Source organism: Nanorana parkeri, unplaced genomic scaffold, assembly GCF_000935625.1.
Source record: "Nanorana parkeri isolate BGI_ZX_2015 unplaced genomic scaffold, ASM93562v1 scaffold545, whole genome shotgun sequence".
NCBI classification, from domain to species: domain Eukaryota; kingdom Metazoa; phylum Chordata; class Amphibia; order Anura; family Dicroglossidae; genus Nanorana; species Nanorana parkeri.
The window spans coordinates 612,872-636,666 of NW_017306813.1; the positions used below are offsets into that span (position 1 = coordinate 612,872).

A 23,795-nucleotide genomic window follows, 5' to 3' on the forward strand; every position below is an offset into this window, starting at 1 on the left:
GGGTAGGCCAAAATATTTTTGCTCGTTTTCAATACAGTCGAGAAGAAATAGACCCCCTGTAAGGTTTTATTGTTGTCTTTGTTCCTGTTGGGGAGATTTCACCTTACTTCCTGTACCTGTCATTGGAAGTCTGGATCTTGGACAAGGAGTCAAAAGAAAACTCTCCATAAGTGACACAATAAATACTCTAAAATACAGTCTAGGGGTGTTGGAACCATTGTCCATTTGCTATTCACTGTATGTTACCACTTCACTTCCCATCTCAGCGACACCCTGTGTGTTAAATATGTAACAGGATGGGTGTCACCAAGATAGCAAGCAATAAAGGGAAATAAATCAGGGAGTGAGGGAAAAGCTCTGTTTGAAAGAAAATTGTACAGCAACCTGTCAAGCCTGAAAATGATGAGAAGAATCATATCAATAACCATAAGGAATACTGAGCAGGCAACGAGTTTTCAAACATTATTATTTAACCCTGTAGTTTTACAGTCCTGGGACCAAAGGTTCGATTCCCATAAGTACAGAGTCAACATTCGTGTGGGCTTCCACTATGGGCTCTGGTTTCTTCCACATTCAAAAAACATAATCTGACCAAACTGGCCCTAGGTGTGCATGTCTGGGACAAAAAGGAACTATAAGCTTCTCCGGGGCGGAGCCTGATGTGACTGGTTCTCTGCACAAGCAGACTTCTGCTTTGTATCTGTTATTCTGTACTACACCCAATGCCGAAGAACATTAAAGGTTACTGGGTGACATCGATGATAAATTCATGTCTTCATTTTCTAGCTATTTATTTCTCTATACTGTATGTTGCCCGTTTGCCTTCCGAACCTCAATGGACATTGGACACCTCAGCCAGGTACAGTATGTCAGCCTAGAAGCAGCTCCCCCTCGGATACTCGCTTACTCAACTATTCTGTGCAACCCACTGAAGATTAAAAACTCCCTTCTCTCCTTCCTCTTCCCTGAGGGGTTGGGAGCTGTGGCAGAGATTTGCCTGCCAAGCCTTTAACATGGGAACTTTATATTCTACTGTTGGGAATTTGCGGCATGCAAAGAGAATGGAGTAAGTGGCTTCCGTGGTTGCATGTAAAGGCCGTACAGACCCAAGAGAGTTGTACATACTCCAGGAACTCATATGGTGGGCCCCACCGGCCCGGTGATAAGATCCTCTGCAACTAAAAGGAGCACCCTTGCAGGGCCTGTGTCGATAGGGCCTGTGTGTTTGCTTCAATCAGGTTTTGCACTTCCATACTCCCATACCATGCACTCCATTCCTATGGAATGCAAAACTCCCTTGAAGCTGGTAAAATGCAGGTCAGAAGGAGGTCAACTGCAGATGTCAATGATTTTTTGAATGATCTCAGAAGCTTCTTAAACTGATGCCACTGACAAAAACCCAAGGCCCATTGACACGGCCCTTAAAGGGAACTTTACCATTTACAGAAGTTTTGTTTCACTCCCCCACTGCTCTGTTCAGCCACTGGGATCGAAGGACTATCCCATGTAAGCTATTAGTCGTTGGAGATATAGTTCACCCAGGGCTATGGACTGCCCATGTGACACCTCAGATTGGACCTGTGACTTGCAGCTACAAACATAGTAAAATATGACTTCTTCTTACCTGTACGTATATTAAATGCCATGAGATTTTTCCGGCTCTCCAGGTAGCCATCGCAGTTGGCCAGTGATAAACCAAAAACTAGAATTTTCACATTCTTCAGGTTCTGAAAATTCAAAAAGAAACAGTTGGTAGAAGAAGAAGCCCCAAAAAGTGAGTCAGTGGTTATCAGAGGTGGGCGGAAGTGACAGATGAAATGGAGGCTTTCCACAATTTTTATTCGGTGAGAGGTATAAGAGGAAAAACCCGGCCAGCGCGTTTCGTGGCTCTTTTATGGCCACTTTGTCAGGAGGGTGAATCTGACTGTGAATCTTCTTTAGTTTTACCAACAGTCATGTAGTGCGGGTGTTCTATGCAAACACATTTATGACTGGTCCATTGTTTAGCATTACCTGTACAGGCAGCATTGTGGGTTATGTCGCTAACCTGTCATTGAACAGTGACCATAGCCAATCAGCTGCAATAACATTTTTATTTTTGTGTTCCTGTTTGTATTTGAATTACGTCTGATGGATGGCCACAAATCTTACCTTATAGGCCGTCCATGTTGGAAGCAGGTTAAAATGATTGCAGTTATATTCCAGGTTCAGTGCTAGGAAATCCAACGACTCCTGGAAAATAAATATATAGAGACGTTAAAGCTTATTCCACTGTAACAGACTGTTTTGGTTAAAGCTGAACTCCGGCCTTCCCTTCAGTCTTGCTGGACCTGTCTTAGCAACCTTTCTCTCCCTCCGCTCTGACAGTCTAAGGTCCTATGAGTCATCACGTCCAATACAGTGTCAATACAGGGACATACCACCTTTGGGAGTGTAAGAGGAGAGAGGCTGCAGGGACCGGTACAGCAGGCAGAGGGGATCAATGTTTGGTCAGTGTATCTTTGATATTTTAGCTCCCTAGACAAAATGAGTACTTAACCCTTGCAGTACGGGGATAGACCCACCACAAGGTTTCATTTTATTTCTGCACAGAGTTCTTCTTTAATGGCATGCAAAGCACAACACTGCAGTACATATCCACAGTGGCGTAACAGGCGGCCGCTATGGAGCCCGGGGCACAGGGGGGCCCGGCCAGAACACCCCTGATGCCTTGCGGGCCTCCTGGGTCGCTGTGGCATCTCATGCTGCTGGCTATCACTGGCGGCTGTGAAGAGGAACGCGCCGCTGTTCAGATCACTGACAGTGATCTGTGCAGTGGTGCGTTACTCTCCACAGCCGCTACTGAGTCAGTGAGAGCCAGCAGCGGCGGTGGAGGAGGCTGGAGTTGGCAGTGGAGGAGGAGGCGGGTCTCGGTGACGGAGGCGGACAGGTAAGGAGTGTGACCAGCCCAGCTGAGAACCTGCAGAGCCCACCATAGATAGAGTCTATGGTGGGCTCTGCAGGGTCACCCTTTTTTTTAGATGTTTTTCCTATTTACTCGTTTGTATTGCCTCTTTAGTTTATGCACCACAGGCAACAAAATAAGCAAAAATAAAAAAGTGAATAAAGGCTCATTCCCACAGTGTATGGGCATACATGTGCATGTGTAAATTCCCCAAGGCAAAATGTGCGGGGTCTGGAACATTTGCCGGTGTAAATGCCGGTACTCGCGTGTGCATGTACACCAGTATTGTGCCCATACGATCCTATGGACACATATTCACAACAGGTGGGGATCCCGGATGCCCCCAAAAAATATAGGCGTATTTTCTGCTGTATGCTCAGACGTCTGTATTTGTGTCCATGGGAATGAACCCTAAAGGGCCCATCCACAAACGTGAGCACATCTGTATGACATGCTCGTGCAGAGACCTGTCTGAGGACACTCTCTGTGTTCTAGTGTGGGCACCTGGACTCGCATGGATTTGCAGGTTCAGGTCAGTGTATAGCCGCATGCAGTTGCTCCCTCCCATAGGGATGTACAGGCGGCTGCATGCAAATATAATTATCTTGGGAGCAGGTCTCTACCAATGTGCATGCCCCCGTGAATGAGCCATAAATGGTTGGTGAGGGGGTTCAGTTTACCATGAAATGTTCTTGAAGTGTTGGGAATAAGTCCACAATGGCCGGATCTGCAGCAATAGACAGCTGACCACCTGATAAAACACAGAGGACATTGGAAATCATTGTTATACATTATATAGTATTATAACTTTATAGAAGAAGATGGAAGAAGCAGTTTCTTGAGCAAATAGAAATCAGGTGAAGAAGGAATAGGAATTATTTAGGTGTAATGACTTACAGTTAGATTTAGACTTTGCTCATCAGGGCCCATTCACACCTAAGCGTTCTGTTGCAGGAATACGTTAATGCATGCATGTTATAGCACACTGTAACGTTTGTTGCATTAGGGCAGCCCTTAAAGTGACATTAAACCCTCAGATTTTTTAACATAAACCAATACTGTAATGTGCGCCTTACTGTAATCCATGGTAGTTTCCCTTCCCTTTGCTGCTCTTCCTTTTAAATCCTCATGTCTTCTCATGCTTGGGGAGAACTTCCCTTTGCAGCTGAGTGCCTCTTCCTGTAGTGCTGGCTCAGGTTGCAAACCTACACACAGACACCATGTAGCCATTCCAGAGACAAGGCAGTCTGCTGCAAAACAGAAGTTCTGCCCAGCATGAGAAGAGATACAGATTTAAAAGGAAGAGCAGCAAAGAGAAGGCAAACTACCATGGATTACAGTAAGGCGCACATTACAGTATTGTTTTATGTTAAAAAATCTGAGGGTTTAATGTCACTTTAAATTATGAATGGCCTACCAATGCACCACCATGGATGTAAAAATGTGCATGACCCTTTTTTATCAATGCAATGCACACAGTATATGCACTTGGGCGTGCTGGGTTCTACTGTATTATGTGTTGGGGCGCCATTCATGAAGAAGGGTACCGTAAATCACCACTCATAGGGCAGGTGCATTGCCATGCACTGTACTAAAGCACAAGTGTGAATGGGTCACCATCATGTGTCCCATAATATATACCAGTCTATAAGATTTGATGTATTGTAATGAATAATGTCCCTTGGTAAATTCAAATATCTTACAGTGTACAGAAGGGGATACATTATTCCACATATGATGAGTTGTTACTATGATGATTCGCTGGGACTCTGTCCAATCTTTATGTCAAACTCCATGAGGAATGTATATAAGACCTATGGCATGTCTACAGCTAATTAGTATACTGTATATCAATATGAAACATCTGTCGGCGAGGTCAATTTATTTATAGTGGGTCTAAAGCCAAAAGTTTTTTTTGTTTTTTTAAAGTTTTGGATAGAGTGTAAGGGGATTAGAACCCCCGTAGAGGAGATTCACACTCTATATTTGTCCCGGTGACCGTTATCACTGAGAGTGAAAGAAAATCCAACATTTTCGGTTGTCCCCAGAACATCTTCCAATGGGGACACTAGTTCTGGTGACCCTGCTGACCACCAGAGATTTCCCTCTTTTTGTGGGGACAGGACAAGAGAAATCTCCCCAGTGGGACACAGATGGAAAACTAAAATCTGAAAGGGGTTATAACCCCCCCTACTCTAATCAAAAGGGAAAAAAAAAAGTGTGGATGGGTTAGGACCTTTGTTCGTTTTTTAAGTAGATGTAAACCCGATCACTCAAATCTCATATATTCTTTAACATGTTAATGCAACTTTAAAAGTAGTTTTCAATCTCTTTAAGGCTGCAGCTCCCATAATACCTGGTAATCCTGCCATAAAGTTCCTTGTTCAGGTAGTTTGTGTTATAGGGTGTCAACGCTCTGTCCCAATTGCTGTTCTGCATTGTCACGCTGCCCCCATGCTCTTCCGGAAGAGGCTATATGCAGTTCTGCCAACACCCAATGACATGAAATAAGCTACCACTACGCTTCTTATGTATTGAAAGACAAATGTCACTAGTGCAAATATTGAAGTGTTTACCTTGCACCCCATCCATATCCTGACTAAGAAATTCAATGTGCTCAATAAACTATTCAAATGAACGAGCTCATCCCTTCAGTAAAGCAATTCTCCATCTTTCCAATCGTTTGTATTTTCTCTCTGATTAGCACTCGCCTCCTCTGTCAGTAACGGTCATTAGAACAAACAGCAAAGGTGAATTTCCCAAATATCTGGCAGAGATTCTAACACACCATCCAAAACTAAAGAAAGCTTTTGGCTGGAATCTCACTCACTGTAATGACTACAACACGTAGCTTGTGTGTAGATGTGTCATATACCCGTATACAGATCACCTCTTTCAATGACCAGGATACTCATCAATACATATTCCATATTTCACATCAACCTTAAGTAGGTGAACACCTGACAAAGCATGGATGACTAAACCCAACATTCGTCCTCTGGCAAGATTCTATGAAGTGACCAGTTTTAAAATGGGGCATTAAAAAGAAAGATAGCCAACATCTCTGGTCACCAAGCCACAACCTATACATATCATGAGAGACTTCAACAAGAAATAATTCACAATGACACAGGACACCTCACCAGTTGTGGAGTACTTGCTGCGGTATAAGCTGGACATCTTCACATGTTCTTGTAGCAGATCCTGTAACGAGACAGTTGTCTCATGTTTGGGGATATCGAAGGTGATCCAAGTGTGGACCAGATCCCCAAACGTGCGAAAGGCAAAGTCAGCATAGTCTACGTACGTGTTATTCTCAGCAGTATGAAGGATGGGTAGCCCATCTCCACTGTGTAATACTGCTATCGGTCTGATCCCAGCCTCGGTCAGGACCTGGAGAAGGCTCCGGTAACACTGCACTTGATAGTCACCCTTCACCATGGACCTCTTCTCTAAACGTATCTTGTAGTGGGTAACTCCATACTTATGCAGAACTGTAATTTGCTCTCTCAGCTCACGTACATCATTTTCAGTGCAATCAAACACAACGTACGGCCTTGCTTCATTGTCAAGTCCCCAGGCGTTACTTCTGAGAGGTCCAGCAATTGCAATTAAGTCTTTAACAGCTGCCCAAGAGATTCCAAGATACAAGGAGGAGAGAACTATGAGAAGGCTTCCCCAGGCCAGAGCCATCCTGATCGGAATGTACAAACATATCGGCAGAAGACATTTATACCTTCTCTTAGGCTCATAAAAATCTTCATTACCTGACTTGCAGATAAGAAAAGTGCTGAAAAGCTATTTCTGGCTGAAGATTTGCTAATGCATGATATAGGAAACCCATGGAAAGTATGTCTCTAGCTAGAAGCAAATGTTAATTATTAGCTGAGAAATACAGGATGGGACATGGACAGGGACCAACTGTATTATTGTAAGGGGCTGTCCTTCTGCATGAACCCAATCCCTCTGTCCACTTTTGCTCCTCGCATGTCCCCGTTTTATGGTCTGTTGTACATATAGACAAGCACGTATATTACCAGCAAAAAAAAAATGCTGAAGGTACAGGCAAAGCATCTGAAGCTCCAAGATATTTATCGGAAGAGATTCCTCCTACAAACAAGTTCCTCACCCTCACTTTGCCCCATCCTAACAGGCTGGCACCACACACACAAAAAAAAGTCCTCATGCAAAAAGTTGGCGAGCTTCTGGATTAGAGTACAAAAACTGAGATTGGAGAGTCTGAAGCTTCTCCCGAGGAAAGAACACTGAGATGTGTCCAGGACAAGTCCCGGATATTACAGGGGATGAGACATCTCCAGCTGTGATTGCTAAAGGCTCAAATCTCTACCATCTGGACAGTCAGATATACAGTATGTTGCCCAACAGACCCCCCTCACCAACTGCCGGGTAGCCTCTCATGGCATCCACCTTGTTTTGATGGTACAAATACTTTAAACACCTGGGGTACAGAGATAGGGCAAATGGCAGGGCCATGAACAGGTAATGCACAGGCCATACAGGCAATGACAGATCTAATAGATTCCACCTGGCATGCACATTATATACCCCATAACATGCAGGCTGGTGTGACATGGCCCTAAGACAGCAGACCTAAGGGAAAGATATCCATCCTCTCATGCAAAGAGCATAAACCTGAAGCATGCTCATAGTAGTAGGAATAATAAACTGGGCTGGAATACACTTTGTTTGCCAATATCAAACCTTCATGTAGGCAACAGTATAACTTCAGACTTCCTTTGACTGTTAAAAAAATTAAAAAAAACCCGAGCAAACCCAATAAGCTAATTTAATGGAGTGTTTTAATCAATGTGTATGATTACCTGAAAGCCAAACACAGCTTTATACCCTGACCATAAATGTAAGCTCTCTTTATTTAGTAACTTGAACGAGTATAAATGCAGCTTGTCACATGGCCAGCCAACATACAAGACTTCTGCATCCGTGTCCATCAGAGCGAGTCCTGAGCAATGCAGAAAAAACAGAACTATTCTGACTCCCAAAATACTGAACAATGTAGAATGTGATGACTTGGTTTAGAAAAATTCAACACATTTTAGAAAAACCATGAACTAGGGATGCACCGATACTAGTATCGATATCGGTGCCGATACCGAGTATTTGGGGGAGTACTCGTACTCGCCCAAATGCTCCAATGCCTAGCCCGATACTTCCAGTATCAGTAAGCCGGGCAGCGTGTAAGGAGATGCATGGAGCCGACTTCCCGGCCAATCAGGAAGCTGGGCAGCATGCAATGACGCAGCGCCCGGCTGGGTACCGGAGGAAGGCCGCGTTCTGGTTGGAGAGGCCCCGGGGGTGACACGCTGGAATTGCCAAGGTAAGAGGGGACAGACTTTCCTGGTAATCGGGAAACGGGTGGCGAGTCATTACACGCCACCTGGCTTCCTGAATGGGACTTCCGTGTCTCTGTAATTGGTATCTGTACCAAAATACCGGTATCGGTGCATCCCTACCATGAACGACAATATTCCCCCTTTTTATGAATTCTCCATGCAGTCATTTTAGGGAAGTAACACGATTATTGCCCTCGTATGGTGGACGTTTTCCTGAAGCTTCACACCTTGTAAAAGTCAGTGAAAAGGTCTGGGAGGAAACCCATGATGGGGATCTATGGAGGACCCATTATCTTTCCCCTAACAATGCTAGTTTCCTGGCAATTGATGATGCAGTGGATATAGAACTCATTCACCGACCCAGAAACCCTATGCAAAAATGGTTTGGAGTCCAGGGCTACGTACTCCATTGTCTGGAACCCATGGTTCCAAGGCTTTTTTTCCTGGATGACTTCGATCGGGTCTCCCTGGTCCTTTGAATACCTGTGTTATGTCCCTGCAGTGTTGTGGGGTGGCGGGCCGACAGCTTTGTATTGTTTGTCTACTCTCCCTCCTGTTCTGTCCTTTGTGTGTTCTTGTTTTCCCCAATACTCCTTTATGCACGGGGTTACTGGAGCTGACAAAATTACTTTTGACGCACATTTTGCAAAGTTATGTTCATGTTGGCTGGGGCTTTTGCCTTCGCTCCGATACTTGATGGGGTTTTTTTCCCCCTTATTCCTTTGTCTTTGTGTTTTTAAATGAAAATGTGTTCAATAAAAAAAAACAATTGCAAAGAAAAATGGTCTGGACTTAGACTTTGATGTCCATACTTTCACTGACCTGCAACAAGTATTGAATACAGAGAAAGCGAGCATTTTCAGCAGGTGGCCTGCAAACGTGACCTATATACACTAGGGATGAAACGATACCGGTAATTTGGTAGAGTACCGATCATTTTTTTTTGGTACTCGCCGATACCAATTACCAAGTAACAGAAGTCCCATTCAGGAAGCCGGGTTGCGTGTAATGACTCGCCACCCGGCTTCCTGATTAGCTTGGAAGCGTGTAAAGACTCGCCACCCGTCTTCCCGATTAACAAGAAAGTCTGTTCCCTCTTACCTTGGTATGTCCAGCCTGTCACCCCTGGGGCCTCTCCAGCCAGGATGCAGCCTTCCTCTGGTACCCAGCCGGAGCCATCTGGCCGGCCAATCAGGAAGCCGGGCGCCGTGTAATGATGCAACGCCCTGCTTTCTGATTGGCCGGCTCCATGAAGCCAACTTCAAGGCCAATCATAATGCCGGGCGCTGCGTCATTACACAGCGCCCGGCTTCCTAATTGGCCAGCTTCCCAACCAATCAGGAAGCCGGGCGCTGTGTAATGACGCAGCGCCCGCCATTCTGATTGGCCGGGAAGCTGGCTTCATGCTCCCTCGTCATCTCATGATGAGGGAGTATGGAGCCGGCCAATCAGAAAGCAGGGCATTGAATTACACAGTGCCCGGCTTCCTGATTGGCCGGCCAGATACCGGAGGAAGGCCGCGTTCTGGCTGGAGAACTAGAAAAAGATGGTAACCGCATACATTTATAACCAGCCTTTGTAGCAGGGTGCACATGGGAAGGCTTACAATAATACAAAACAAAAAGAATCCCCAGAAAACCTCCTAGCTGGCCTGCAACAAAACAAAATACCCTGTAATAGACCTGTACCCTGTAACACAAGTGACGAGAGAGCATGGAGCCACTTCCTGGCCAATCAGGAAGCAGGGCAGCATGTAATGACGCGTTGCCCGACTTCCCAATACAGGAAGGCATTGGAGCATTTGGGCGAGTACGAGTACTCGCCCAAATACTCGGTATCGGCACCTATATAGATACTAGTATCGGTATCTGTGCATCCCTACCAAATACCATACTCGGTACAAGTACAAATACTTTTCCAGAGAAAAAGACTGGAGAAAAATTCAAACGTTAGGAGGCAGCTGTCATTTGTAAGCAGCAGACGGAGCTCCTGGGATTTGTACATCTCTGTTTTAATGAATGATTTTGTTTTTTATTAACATATATAAAGGGATGCACCGATACCAGTTTTTACAAGTACTGATACATTTTTGTTTATTGTCATGTGACAGTTTCTCTAAAACAATACAGACTAATGATTTCAGGACAGTGGTGGAGCGCCAGAGCCCCGTCCCAGCTGCAACCGCTGAAACCCTGATAGTTCAAGAAAATGCCAAGTATCGGCGCATCCCTATTATATACTCTATTTTTTTATAACAAAAATGTCAGCAAAGCACAGAAATTACAAAAAATAAGCAATAGTAACACTTCTGACACTATCATTTAAGTGGTCAAGATCTTTAGAGTAAAACACCGACACCCACACTCATGAAAGGACTTGATCAGCTTTGAGACTGGTATATGTTAAACAAAGTTACAGTATTTTTACTGTAAGTGATAAAAACCATAAAAAGTACAATGTACAAATCAAACAGGATAAAAGCAAAATTGAAACAGTGAAAGATGTACACAGGCGGTCTAAATGTGCTGGATAAAAGGGTAAATGTAAAATCACAGGTATGCAGCAGACCCTTTACAATATCAACATTGCTGACGGGATCTGACAGCCATTGGGCTGAACCGGCCTCAGCACTGAAACTACAAGTCACTTAAAAGGAGAACTATGAGTGCTTTTCACTCACCTCATAGTTCTAGCCGACCTGTGACAATGAGACTAACAGGTCGACTCAGTAGATCGGGAGGTGAGCGAACACATACCGGCGTTCGCTCACCTCTCGATCCTGTCATGGCTCTCTGCCGTGACAGGGGAGGGGCTGGATTCCCCCCTCTCCGCTCCTCCAGCGCTGACTGGCGGAAGGGACGGGTACAGCTGGCTCTGCCTCTAGATAGGCAGAGCCAGCTGTCAGTCACGCAGCTGGGCAGATCCCGGCACAATTGTCGGGATCCGCTTCAGCATCTCAGTATACCGCGAGCTGCAGCTCACGGTATACTGAGTCTAGGGTGACGGGAGGACGCTAGTTTGTGTCCTCCCGTTACCCTAAGGAGAAATATGGGGAAAAGCCCTGACCCCATAGTTCTCCTTTAATGCCTCTGGAGGTCATGCTTTTGGCTACTGGGCTTGCAATGCCTCATGTGACTTGTAGTTCCACAACAGCTGGAATTTCAAAGGTTGCCTATACCTGGGCTAAACCGGCATGGAGGCCTAAGGCACTTTGTATCCAGAAGTCCAAGCAAACCAGTATGATAGTCTTAACTATACAAGAATTGTAAAACCGGGCTTTGCCGAGACGCTAGCTCACTTTATCAAATAAAACAGATTTAAAAAAAAACAAAAATTACATCTTTTAAGAACTGCTACTGCCCTCCTGGGCAATCTTAAAAGGAGAACTATGAGGCGAGTGCTTTTCACTCACCTCATAGTTCTAGCCGACCTGTGACAATGAGACTGTCACAGGTCGGCTCAGTAGATCGGGAAGTGAGCGAACACATACCGGCGTTCGCTCACTTCTCGATCCTGTCACGGCTCTCTGCCGTGACAGGGGAGGGGCTGGATTCCCCCCGCTCCGATCCTCCAGCACTGACTGGCGGAACGGACGGGGGAGGGTACAGCTGGCTCTGCCTCTAGATTGGCAGAGCCCGCTGTCACTCACGCAGCTGGGCGGATCTCGACATCGATGTCGGGATCCGCGCCGGCGTCTCAGTATACCGCAAGCTGTAGCTCGCGTTATAATGAGCTTAGGGTGACGGGAGGACGCTAGTTTGTGTCCTCCTGTTACCCTAAGGAGAACTATGGGGAAAAGCCCTGACCCCATAGTTCTCCTTTAAAAGGGAATTTCTCCTGATACTACCAGATTCTGACAGACGTTTTGAGACAATGTCATTTTGACCCATTCAAGGACACATTGGCTTTGTAAAGGATTCCCCTTGAGCGGGTACTAAAATCCCCTGGGCGGGGGGTTGTAATTTCACTTGGCATTGACTGTTGGATGCAAGCACTGCCAAAACGAAGTCACGTGCTTTTTCATATCTGAAAGCACCAGGTATTCCTGCCTGCATTGATGGTGGCAGTAGCAGCAGAAGACATGGCAGTACCAATGGCTTGGGGTGGGGCTCATTGGTAAGGAGTCTTGTTACTCCAGGCAAAACTTTTTCAATAAAGTGAGGAAGGGTTAAAACGGGTCAGATTTTCATTGCTACCCGAGGTATCATTGAGATTTCTCTCACTTCCCATCTCTGCAATGTAGTTACAAGCACATGAAGTGAGGAAATCTCCCCAACAGGACAACAAAGCAGGAAACACTGACAGAGGTGGTGACACTTTAGCCAAAAAAAATATTTGGCTGGAAAAGCACTTTAAAAAGGGAAGCAACCTTCCTATAATCCGGAACAGTGGCTTTGCTGCCCCAGAACACAGTAAAAAAATAAAAATTAGGAGCTGACAATTAGGAAAATGCCCCATAAGGCTTATTATCTGACCTAGCCACTTGGATCAGGAAATGGTTAATGAGCTGGAGGGCACTTCAACTTTTGCATACACTTAGTCTCTAAAGTCCTCTCAATCATAATGACCGAACCGACGTGTCACAACCTGACACCTCCAGACCCAGCTCAGTGAACTCTGAAGTAGTTGGCCACGAACACAATACTAAAAGGCCAAAATAAAACTTATTGTACTCTTTAAAATAAAGACCACTTCTGATTCCCAGATAAGCTCTGAAAATAAAGTCTAAAGTCTAGAAGCGCATGGCTCTGAAAGTCATCATATAAGCATCCAAGAAAGTCCAGGCTGGTGAGGCCAGAAAGCTTTGAGTTAAAGCTGGAAGGAGCTTCCAATGTCCATATTTACAGCCGCACTAATCCTCCATGAGGTAGTTGGGGTTAACAACCAGATAAGGATCCTCTTCCTTTGTAGCTTCCGCTTCGCTGCCAGAGCCTTTCAGTCCGGTCTGTGTCAATTCAATTAAGATGTGATCCTGAAAACAAGAGGAAAAGCATGGTTAGGTTAAAGAGCTTGCACTTTGTGACAGACAGGACATCCAATAGCGATGCATTTTATCCCCAATTTGTACTTGTAATATCGAATGAATGGAAAACAACTGCTCACCTGATCTAAAAGGCTCTGAAACTGAAAGAGCAGATGGCATAAATGCAGATAAAACGGAGAACAAAAACCCCAGAACCTCGAAGAACAATTTGTCCAAGTGTGCCAGCACTGAAACCTGTGTTGACGGGCGATGGGTCACATTAAACAGGTTTCACATTCTTATTCAAATCTATGGACATGCAAACCTGCTGGAAACAGGTCAGTGAATTCTGAAGTCCCAATGCTATTAGAGAGCAGCAGCAAATGTAAAAAGAGTTCATCCAGTAGAATAAAGGGGTGACTGTCGTATGTACCCCTAGTTTGCTGCTTTTACTAGACAGCGTGGTCTGCACATAACAAGAGGCATGTAAATCATAACTCCTGCTGAATTCTAGCATTACACTCTTAAAAGGAGAACTATGGGGTCAGGGCTTTTCCCCACAGTTCCCCCTAGGGTCACGGGAGGACACAAACTAGCGTCCTCCCGTCACCCAAAGCTCAGTATACCGCGAGCTACAGCTTGCGGTATACTGAGACCACGGCTGCCGGGACGGATCCCGACATTACTGTCGAGATCCACTCAGCTGCGTGATTGACAGCTGGCTCTGCCTATCTAGAGGCAGAGCCAGCTTTACCCGCCCCCTCTCTCGTCCGTTCCACCAGTCAGCACTGGAGGATCGGAGCGGGGAATCCCTGCAGGGAGCCGTGAGTGACAGTCATGGCTCTCTGCAGGGACAGGATCGAGAAGTGAGCGAGTGACAGTATGCGTTCGCTCACTTCACGATCTATTGAGCCGACGTGTGACAGTTTAATTGTCACACGTCAGCTCGAACTATGAGGCTAGTGGAAATTGTCAGCGCTATATAAATACCTAGAATCAATGAATTATATATTGTACAACACACTGCCGCTGTCACATGAGAGAAAAGGGAATCACATACTCCTAAGTACCAGCAATGTTTCTTTGCTCCAAGCAGCTACTCGGAGCGGTGGGGGGAGCAAGGGAAAGGAGGGCATGTGCTGCCGGGCAATGCCCAGGCTTACCAAGTCTATGGTCTCAACAAATTGAACAAAATCATCACACGCTATGGGTAACTACCAGATCAGCAAAAAGACAGGGGTGGCTACCCAGTGATGGAACTTCATTGCTCCTCTTATGGCTGCACAGGTTTATGTTTTCCAAACACAAAGTAACCCAAACCCTGGCAGTAGTAAAAAATACAGATATTTTCTAATGACGGAAAACTATGAATCTGTATCTGTGTTGTAGAATGACTGAGGAAATTGCTTTTTTAAATTCATCTGCAGCGAGAAATAAAGGGGGGGGGGGGAGAGACACAGAGGGATATTTTGAATCTCTGCCCACATCGCAAAACCACACATCCAGGAAACTAGGCAATTCAGTATTCTCTAGAGAAAGTTGGATTCTGCTTATGACCCAGACTGCGACTGATATTCTATTTTAGATCAGTTAACTCTTACATAGATCCATCAGCTCTCCTCTTTAGGGGAGGCTTTCACTCTTGTAATATAGATTCTGAAGACAGGATACTTACATAATGAACTAGTCTGTGGATAACTTTCTCGATGATCTTCTTCCGGTTTACAAGTTCCTCTTCGGAGTCGATTTCTGACTCGATTTCCTTCAGATACCAGTTGAGGAGCTCACTTCTCCTCTGTGTGGACTCGTCCTCATCTGTATGAGCCAAGCACAAGATAATTAGAACACATCCTGGCCCCTGCTAGAAGAGTAAACCATACTAGATGTTCAGACTTCTTACTGACCCTCCATCTTCCTCAGCTGCTGGACCAACAGATTGGAGATCCTCTTGTACTCCGGAAAGCCGAGACGCAAGGATGGTTTGGCAGAAGTCTCCATTGGCTCACTATCTGCGTGACCGTTTATTCCATTCACATGGTCATTGGGTATTCCGGCATCGCCTGGACAGACAGCATGTTAGAAAAGGATAGCGCTGGCAACATGACTGGATCTAGGCAGGATATCACAGAACACTCACCATTGATGGCCTCCTGAGGCTCTGCTTCCTCTACATCATCCTGGTCCAGGTTCACATCTGGAGTCTCCACTCTAATAATGGACTTGTTCAATAGCCGGAAAGCTTCCTTCACATGTTTTGGCTGCACCTAGATCACATTGGGAATGGGTTCATTTTTTTATTACGCGAGCAGAACACTGGCAGTTCAAAGCTGCACTTGAGTGCAATAAAGATACCAACACTAGAATTAACACACCATCAATTTATAGCAGGACATAAGCTAGAAGCCAGACTGTCAATGCACTTAGAGAACTATGAGGCGAGTGCTTTTCACTTACCTCATAGTTCTAGCAGAGATCTAGGAAATGGCCCCTGGGCCTTGAGTTTGACACATGTGCTCTAACTTTACTGAAAAGCAGCATTTATATTTCTCCAGAATCTATTCTGTCTGGCAAGTGCTTCGCAGTTATATGAATGGAACCTGCAGGGCACGTGCTGGTTGGTTGGTCCTTGAAGAGACTGAACACAGCTTAGGCAAGTGAAGTTTATTCGGGGAATACTCCCTGTGAGGATGGGAATTGGCCTGACTAATAAGTGTACTAGAAATCTGCTGGCTCCTAGCTGAGCAATGAAAACTCCATGGGGTCAATGCACTTCTCAAGGTCATCACACATAACCGAAGGTGCATTTATTAGTCATTTGTTTTATGCACTGCCTAAGGGACAAAAGGTAGGTGCACCAGCATTGTGCGAGATCTTCAATAAAACTTTATTATATATATATATATCTTGTACTTACAAATGTTCTTGGCAACAGAGCTTTTCACATAAAACCATCCAAGGCAAGACCCACGCAACTCTGGGTGCGGAAAAACCAACACTGTACTCAGACTGTAACTGTCATGTTATGACTGCAAGGTTAGTGTGAATATTGCCCACATGCTTAAGATTACCTGTCTTTTTCTTTTTAATTCTTTATTTTTGAGCAAACATTTTACAGTAAACATATAACACATATACAGTCGATTAATGATATCGTACAGGTACAAACGTAGGAAGCATGTCTATTTCTCCTAGCCCTAGTCGCTTAATTAGTCAAGGATCAAGCGGGAGCAGCCTAACAACATATGCAGCGTCCGGGCATTACCTGTCTTTTTATAGTCTATTGCAGATTGTAAATTAAAGGTGAGGGATAGTTAAAAGTAGTAGCTCTGATGAAAAGGGTTTGTACTTGAAATACATCAGCTAAGACACATGCTAGAGACAGCGAGTGCTGCTCAGACCTGAACAATGAAGGTTTTCCCACATACAGAAGGTTGAGCAGTGATGTCAAATATTATGTTGCCAAGAACCTATAAGAGTACAATCTATATTGAATGAAATGTTGAAGATATCACATGATGCGGGCATGCTTTGTATTGGTCCTTTAGGCTGGGTTCACACCAAGGCGTATCGAATATGTGCGTTTGTGGCGCCACGCGTTTTTACCGCAATCCGCGGTAAAAACACGCGCCAAACACGCGTTTACGAGGGCTACCTGGCTGTATCCCAATGGATACGCGTGGCAAATACGCCCCAAAGAAGCTCCTCTACTTCTTTGGGTGTAGGGCGTTCATACGGCCTTTAATACGCCCAGGTGTGAACCATACCCATAGGAAATAATGGGATTTCGGTGTTCGAGCGTTTTGCAGAGCGTAGGAACGCGCTACAAAACGCCCAGGTGTGAACCGGGCCTTAGGTCTTGTGCAGAGTTTCCCATGGTTGGAGAACTGCAATGCCGTGGATATTGTTACTGACCATTTGAATGAATGTAAAAGTTCCTCTACAGCAGGATTGCATCACTTGAGTGCTGTCAGTTTGTATCCTATTGGATCATAAATTATAGGTGAACTTTAGGACAAAGTGCACCTGTCCCATTTGCACTGGGCTAAGGCAACCCACCTTTCCTCTTCACAGATGCATTCTTACCTGGATTTGACTGATGCCTTCTGTAGTTTAAATACGGTCATGCTTTCCTGGCCACTCCTGCACATTACAGCCACATGGACTACTAAGGGGGATCTGTCCTGAGGCTTAAAAGTCTCATAGAAGTCAATGGAGACATAATGCACTGGCATGGCCAGGATGTAAACAGAGGCTGTGGTTGGTACATCCAGGAAGTATACATCTGGGGAGGGTAGGTTACTTTAGGTCAGTGCAAAGGGGGCAACCAGGATAAGGGCACCTTTCCATTAAACACCTGTCAATGATGTTGGTGACAAGGGTTATTTTGCATTGTAGCATTACTATTGTCAGCCCATACTGGTCTACATTGGCCTCAGATTTATTATTAGATGTTAGGGGTCATTGCTTTACTGAAAGCTAAAGTTCACTTTGTAACTGCAGGCCCTTACTTGCTCTTGGGAACATACCTGGATAGGGAAGCAATAGCTTGCAATAGATTATTGGAATTGCAGCATTGTATCTTCCGTCTCTAAGTGGACATTAACTACATGGAGCAAATCTCTGTCAAAGCTCCAGAATTCTCACCTCATCACTGCAGTGCATCCTTGCCATGGCTTCAGACAGCCGGATCATGCTCTCCAGCTGTCGAACGGTGATCCTCCAAGCTGACTTGGTGACTCCAGTCCCATCCCTCTGTCGCAGCCTCTTGTACTGCTCCACTATGAAGTCTTCTGACTCTTTGGAGATCTGTTGCAAGTAGAAAGTTTCATAAGAAAAAGGGCAAATCCCCATAAAAAAATAAAAACCTGCTTTGGGAAACTTACTTTGGGCTTGAACTGCCGGGCAAAGAGCAGGTATCTACGGACCTCATCCAGGGTGTACACTCTGTCAATGGATTCCTCAATGCGAGAGTGCAGGTCAACAATACGCCGAGCAATGGCGTAATCAGTCACCTGAAGACCATTACAAGTTGTTAGGAAAGCATTCTCAGACAAAAGTCAGTCATTAAACAAACTGGCTATGAAAGCAATTATGGAAAAGCGTTTGGGTTTATAGAGTACATAGTCTACCAGAAGTCTTCAACCTTATAGTATATCTAAAGCTAAAACTAGTGTGTTGAACAGAGTAGGAAAAAGTTATAACCCTTGTCCCCACGGGGAAGATTCACCCTCGTGGGAACAAAACTGATGGAAAAACCAACCTAAACTTTTACATCACCAGAACAGGTAGACTGGGGGAATCTTCTATGGGGACAACTATTCCAGTGATAAATGCCTATGAGGGAATTTCCCTTCACTGTAGAAAGATTTTGAAGCGCTTCTTGCAGCTTCTCCAGAACAGGAAGTAAAATGAATTCTTAACATGAAAGGTATTAACCAGTTGCAAACATAAAAACACCACAAAGGCACACTTTACTGTTTATGCATTATCTACTGGAGGTGCCACCAGTTAGAGCGGAAATCATCCATGTATCTGGGGGAGACTTTAGTCTGCTAAGCAAGCAGGTTTAAATACCTGGGATAGAGGTTTACAATATATGGCTATCCTAGATTGCAGGTTCACATTCTAGGTCATGAATACGTAAATTTTGTGAATATGCACAAGTAACTAAAATGTGTTAAGATATGCTAAAAGTTTTGAATAGGACGTCCAATGTTTTAAGCGCTCTTGAGGGGGGGGGGGGTAAAGAAGCAGACAGAGTGGGTGTGGTTCGTTGGTGCACAGCTCATGGTAGATAAGGACCGGGGTATCTGACATGTGTACTGGGAAAACAAATTGTTTTCCCGGTTAAGATATGCAAAAAGCCACCATGGGGAAAACAATGTTACTAGCTTTTAGCTTGGTTATGGTGACTTTAGATGGCTAGAAAGAAGAATGTAACAAAATGCTATAAATGGTACCTCGTTGCATTCATCAACCAGGATGAAGAAGAGATCAAATCTCGACATGATTGGAGCAGACAAGTTTACATTCTGTTTCAGGGACTTTGACCTGTCATAACGACCACCAACAGGATTTGCAGCAGCCAAGATGGACGTCCTTGCGTTCAGCGTTGCCTGATGAAGAACGGTACAAGTCAGAAAGCATACCTTAACACCAGCTTTGGTGATGGAGATTGTCTGCTGTTCCATGGCTTCATGGATTGCCACCTGATCCTTTAGGTCCATCTTGTCGAATTCATCAATGCAACACACACCCTGGAAAGGCAAAGTTATTAGATCGCCTAGAATGCATTGCAGTAAGTAAACAGGACCAAAGTGCATTGACCAACTCGACCCACACACACACAGGACAAGGTCGCAGCTTTACGATCTAAGCTTAAAAACTTTAAGTCACTTCGATTGCTTTTCATTTACCAACAATCAGTGTAATGATACAATCTAACACTGTTCAAGCATTTTATATCTTAAGCCTGATGCTTTTAAAGTAAGATGCGTGTTAGGTTTGTAGGATAAGCTTGGAAGTTTATGGAAACCTTGACCATGAACTCTTATTTGGTCCCTTTGGACTGTTCAATATTTCAAGGGGGCAGATAAGGGAAGTTCATGGTTAGGGTTTACATACATTAGCCATGTACAAAACCAGAAGTTCTCTTAGAAAATTTGTCAACTGCCCTGAAGGAAAGCATCTTGTGACTTGACACCCCATTGACCTTGGCAGCTTTATGTCTAGTTTCTGGTTAACATTTTTGAATACTGCAGAACTGGCTACCAGGCCTGTTGGCTGAACACAAAGCAAGCAGGAAGACGACAGACCGCATGCAGGAAGACGACACACAGCATGCAGGAAGACGACACACAGCATGCAGGAAGACGACACACAGCATGCAGGAAGAACTCACATTATCGGCCAGCATCAAGGCTCCGGCCTCTATTACAAACTCGTGGGATTCTTCATCTCTCACCACCGCTGCAGTCAGACCAGCAGCAGTGGACGCCTTCCCGCTTGTGTACACCGCCCGCGGGCTGAACTCCTCAACATGCCTGAGGAAACAAAATAACTTGTTACACTGACGTGCGCTAATTCAGCAATGGAAGTCATTGCTTGTTAAATACAAATGAAAGAGGAAATGAACATTTGGAAGTCCACAGAATGGATCGTAAATGGGAGTAGAATATTGTAGAACATTCACAGCAACATATACCCAGAACGTTATGTACAAATAAAAGTATTGGAAAGGAGTCCCCCAGGCAGATTAGAGACTACACAACATTGTTTTTGGTTTGGGAAAAGATAAAACCTCTGTAGCAACTTTTTGGCTCAAATCTGGGTCTGGTGACAAGGTGTCTCCATAACAGGAAGTTAAGTGAATTGTGTCAAAAAGGTACAAATGCAGTAACAAAAAAAAAAAAAAAAATTAAGAAGAGCAAGGAATGGGTGGAACAGGGTTGGACAAATGAATAGGGAATTTACGAGCCAATCTGTCCAATCCAAGACAACTAGGCGGCAACTGTAATTAAGGAATAAATGGCGAACTGGCTCCTTGGATTTGGCCAGCCCTGGGTAAGAATTATTTTCTTACTTCCAATCAGGACATCACCAGGATAGGAAGTGAGGTAACCTTCCCAATAAGGAAGCAATAAAAGGTGAAGATCTAATCCTTTACCCAAAACTTTGGTCTTACTTCGAAGGAGAAAACATCCCACCAATAGCAATGAGGCACACGTCCTCATACCTCAGTAACGGCATAAGTTCCCGGTGAACCAGCAAATGGACACACAGCATGTCTCAGTTCTGGTCATGCCTCAGTAACGGCATCAGTTCCTGGTGAACCAGCAATGGGGACACAGCATGCCACAGTTCTGGTCATAGGATACCCGATCAACTGACACTCCTTATGCAAGAGTCAGAGTCCCTTCACATGTTTTCATAACCACTTACACACCTAAGTTGTATTAGGTATGAAGATAAGTCTGCAATTCTAGATGTAAACAGCACTGAATGCATAGTATCACATGCCAACGTGCAAGTTATCTTAAGTATTGACTGTAAGAGATTAAAACTGACACGTACAGATCAATAGTTCAAGAACTGCGTATGCCATAAGGCATGTAGAGGTGACTTATAGGTGGGGCTTCTGTGTCTCGGGGTGTTTTATGCTGCCCATTTATGTAACCGACTCTACAATACAAGAAAGAATTGCATCTTTAATAATTAACTGTACTAAGCAGAAGGTTCAATGAACAAACTATCACTCTCATTAGGACCAATCTGTTTTGGCAGTTTATGTTGAGCAAAAGACCACCTAAAATGATCAATTATGTGCATGACCAGTGTTAGGATTCCCAGCACCTTATTCAAGTGGAATGTCCGTCTATTTATTTTACTCCGCAATAGGGATGCACAGATACCAATTTTCGGTATCGAGTAATGATATTTTTTTTTCGGTGCTCGCCGATACCGAAAGTACCATTAAGGAAGTCAGGTGGCGTGTAATTTCTCGCCACCCGGCTTCCTGATTAGTAGGGAAGCCAGCTTTCTGGCCAATCAGGATGCCGGGGGGCAGCTAATGACTTGTCACCTGGCTTCCTGATTGGTGGAGAAACTGGCCAATCAGGAAGCAAGGCGGCGAGTCATTACACGGCTCTTGGCTTCCTGATTGGCCGGGAAGCCGGCTCCCTCATCACCAGGTGACGAGGGAGTATGAAGCTGGCTTTCTGGCCAATCAGAAAGCCAGTGGGCGGGTTAATACTCGCCATCCGGCTTCCTCATTGGCCATCTTCACAACCAATCAGGAAGCCGGACAGCAAGTCATTACACGCTGCTCGGCTTCCCGATTGGCCGGGAAGCGTGTAATGACTCGCTCCCCCGGCTTCCTGATACCGGACGTTCGGGTATCCGGCTAGGCACCGGAGCATTTGGGAGAATACAAGTACTCGCCCAAATACTCGGTATCGGCACATCCCTACTCTGCAACAAAAACAACTACTTTAATGTCCAAGTATCACCACACATCGTCCAGAGTACGAAGAGATCTCTGCCCATCTCCAAGTAAGTTGTGATGCTCCTATAAAATGTTCACATGGTAATAAAGGAAGATAAATATCTCAGACAGCCAGGAGCACTTGTGACCCTTTAGGGCCATGGTTCCAAAGCGGTCACATGTCCACGGTGCGACCAAAGCTGAACTACAACTCAACGTCTGAACAATGTAACATGATCAATGCCTGCTGGAAGCAATGCATGATGGAATATGCAGTCTTGGGAAATCCAGATTGTATCATACCAAGCAGCAGGGAAAGATGCAAAAACATAGGGAATCCAGGAAGTTGATGGGCAGACGGAAGGCGGCACTTACTACATAAAAGGGATTTTTTAAAAATAAGCTTTGATTAAAATTCTATTAAGTATTCCATTACAATGCTGATGTAACAGAATGATAGGGACTTTATACCTTAACTTGTTGCGAAATGCCTAGCGTACTAAAAGCTAACAAAAGACTACATCAATTGTATGCATTATATAATTCCTCACTACCTTGGCCTTGTAAGTTATCTAAGTATCGATTATACAAGAACAAAATCTTATGTTCCAATGTACAAGTTCCACAGTTCCCCAAGCCTTACATAATGCATATAGCTGCTGATAGCTGGAAACTCTGACCCTTCAATGGGTTAGAAATCAGACCCCGGCATGTCCAGCCACAGGATAGATTTTAGGTGTCTAAGCCAATAAAGTACAATGGATGCATCAACAGCCTTACCTAGCTGTAAATCTGTTTTCTTCTACAGTGCTATTCTAACGCATGTACGCTAAAATCAGCAGGCATTGTAGCAGGCTGCTGCCAACATCGCAGTCCTGTGGCAGCCGGGAAGGATGCAGACAATATTGGTTGATCCACAAAGCCGCCTGACAGCTGGCTCTGCCACTCGATATCCAAAACCAGCCGTGCCCATCCCCTCCCCTGTCTGTCCCTGAAGTAAGCACTGGAGAACAAAGAGGGGAGGGAGAAATCTGAGCAGGGAGCAGTGACTGCTCTCTGCACAGGCCAGGTTGTGAGCTGTGCCGTCATAGGTGACCTGATCGCTCAGCTCTCGGTATAGAACCGGTGTGAAATCTGCACTGTCCAACACTGGTCCCAAATACTGTAGAGAGTAAATGTTACTTTTAATACTTTAAAAGTAAGAAAATAAATCCAAAAACGGCAGCTGAATTATTAAAGTGAATGTTAAAAGGGTAAGTTCGCCTTTTCGCAAAATGCGAAAACATTTTTTAGCACGTTCCTCACGGTCCCTGTGGCACTTAGCTGTGTGATGCCCCCACCAGCTGGTGTAGTGGTCTGTACACTTCCCAGCTCCGCAGTCCTTATTGTCATAATTCTTGCCAATGAGTGGTCACTGGTGAGCGCAGTCACATGACCAATAAGAAACTCCTACATCTGGGACTTGGCACCCGGCGAGATTCTCAATGGTCACGTGGCCCTTAGTTGGCGAAGTATCACACAACTTCCCTGGAC

At 44.9% G+C, this 23,795-nt stretch overlaps 2 protein-coding genes across 4 annotated transcripts in view; both read right to left on the minus strand.

Moving 5' to 3' along the window:
• The window catches only part of LOC108791337 (lactase-phlorizin hydrolase-like), a 29,916-nt gene extending 23,279 nt beyond the window's left edge, over nucleotides 1-6,637 (minus strand). The window contains exons 1-4 of the mRNA XM_018561800.1: nucleotides 6,088-6,637; nucleotides 3,625-3,695; nucleotides 2,152-2,232; nucleotides 1,625-1,727 (exon numbers count right to left, since the gene is read on the minus strand). Coding sequence (XP_018417302.1) covers nucleotides 1,625-1,727; nucleotides 2,152-2,232; nucleotides 3,625-3,695; nucleotides 6,088-6,637 — 805 coding nt within the window. The remainder of the gene's footprint in view (nucleotides 1-1,624; nucleotides 1,728-2,151; nucleotides 2,233-3,624; nucleotides 3,696-6,087) is intronic.
• Nucleotides 6,638-12,930: 6,293 nt separating this feature from the next.
• MCM6 (minichromosome maintenance complex component 6) overlaps nucleotides 12,931-23,795 on the minus strand; it is a 22,233-nt gene continuing 11,368 nt past the window's right edge. Inside the window, exons 9-17 of one of the 3 annotated variants that reach the window (XM_018561801.1) lie at nucleotides 20,181-20,322; nucleotides 19,429-19,536; nucleotides 19,240-19,395; nucleotides 18,163-18,291; nucleotides 17,924-18,085; nucleotides 15,417-15,543; nucleotides 15,184-15,339; nucleotides 14,955-15,094; nucleotides 12,931-13,288 (exon numbers count right to left, since the gene is read on the minus strand). In XM_018561801.1, coding sequence (XP_018417303.1) covers nucleotides 13,169-13,288; nucleotides 14,955-15,094; nucleotides 15,184-15,339; nucleotides 15,417-15,543; nucleotides 17,924-18,085; nucleotides 18,163-18,291; nucleotides 19,240-19,395; nucleotides 19,429-19,536; nucleotides 20,181-20,322 — 1,240 coding nt within the window. In that variant the 3' untranslated portion in view covers nucleotides 12,931-13,168. Of the gene's footprint in view, nucleotides 13,289-14,954; nucleotides 15,095-15,183; nucleotides 15,340-15,410; nucleotides 15,544-17,923; nucleotides 18,086-18,162; nucleotides 18,292-19,239; nucleotides 19,396-19,428; nucleotides 19,537-20,180; nucleotides 20,323-23,795 lie in introns of all 3 variants that reach the window. The other 2 variants (XM_018561802.1, XM_018561803.1) reach the window with 2 other exon arrangements.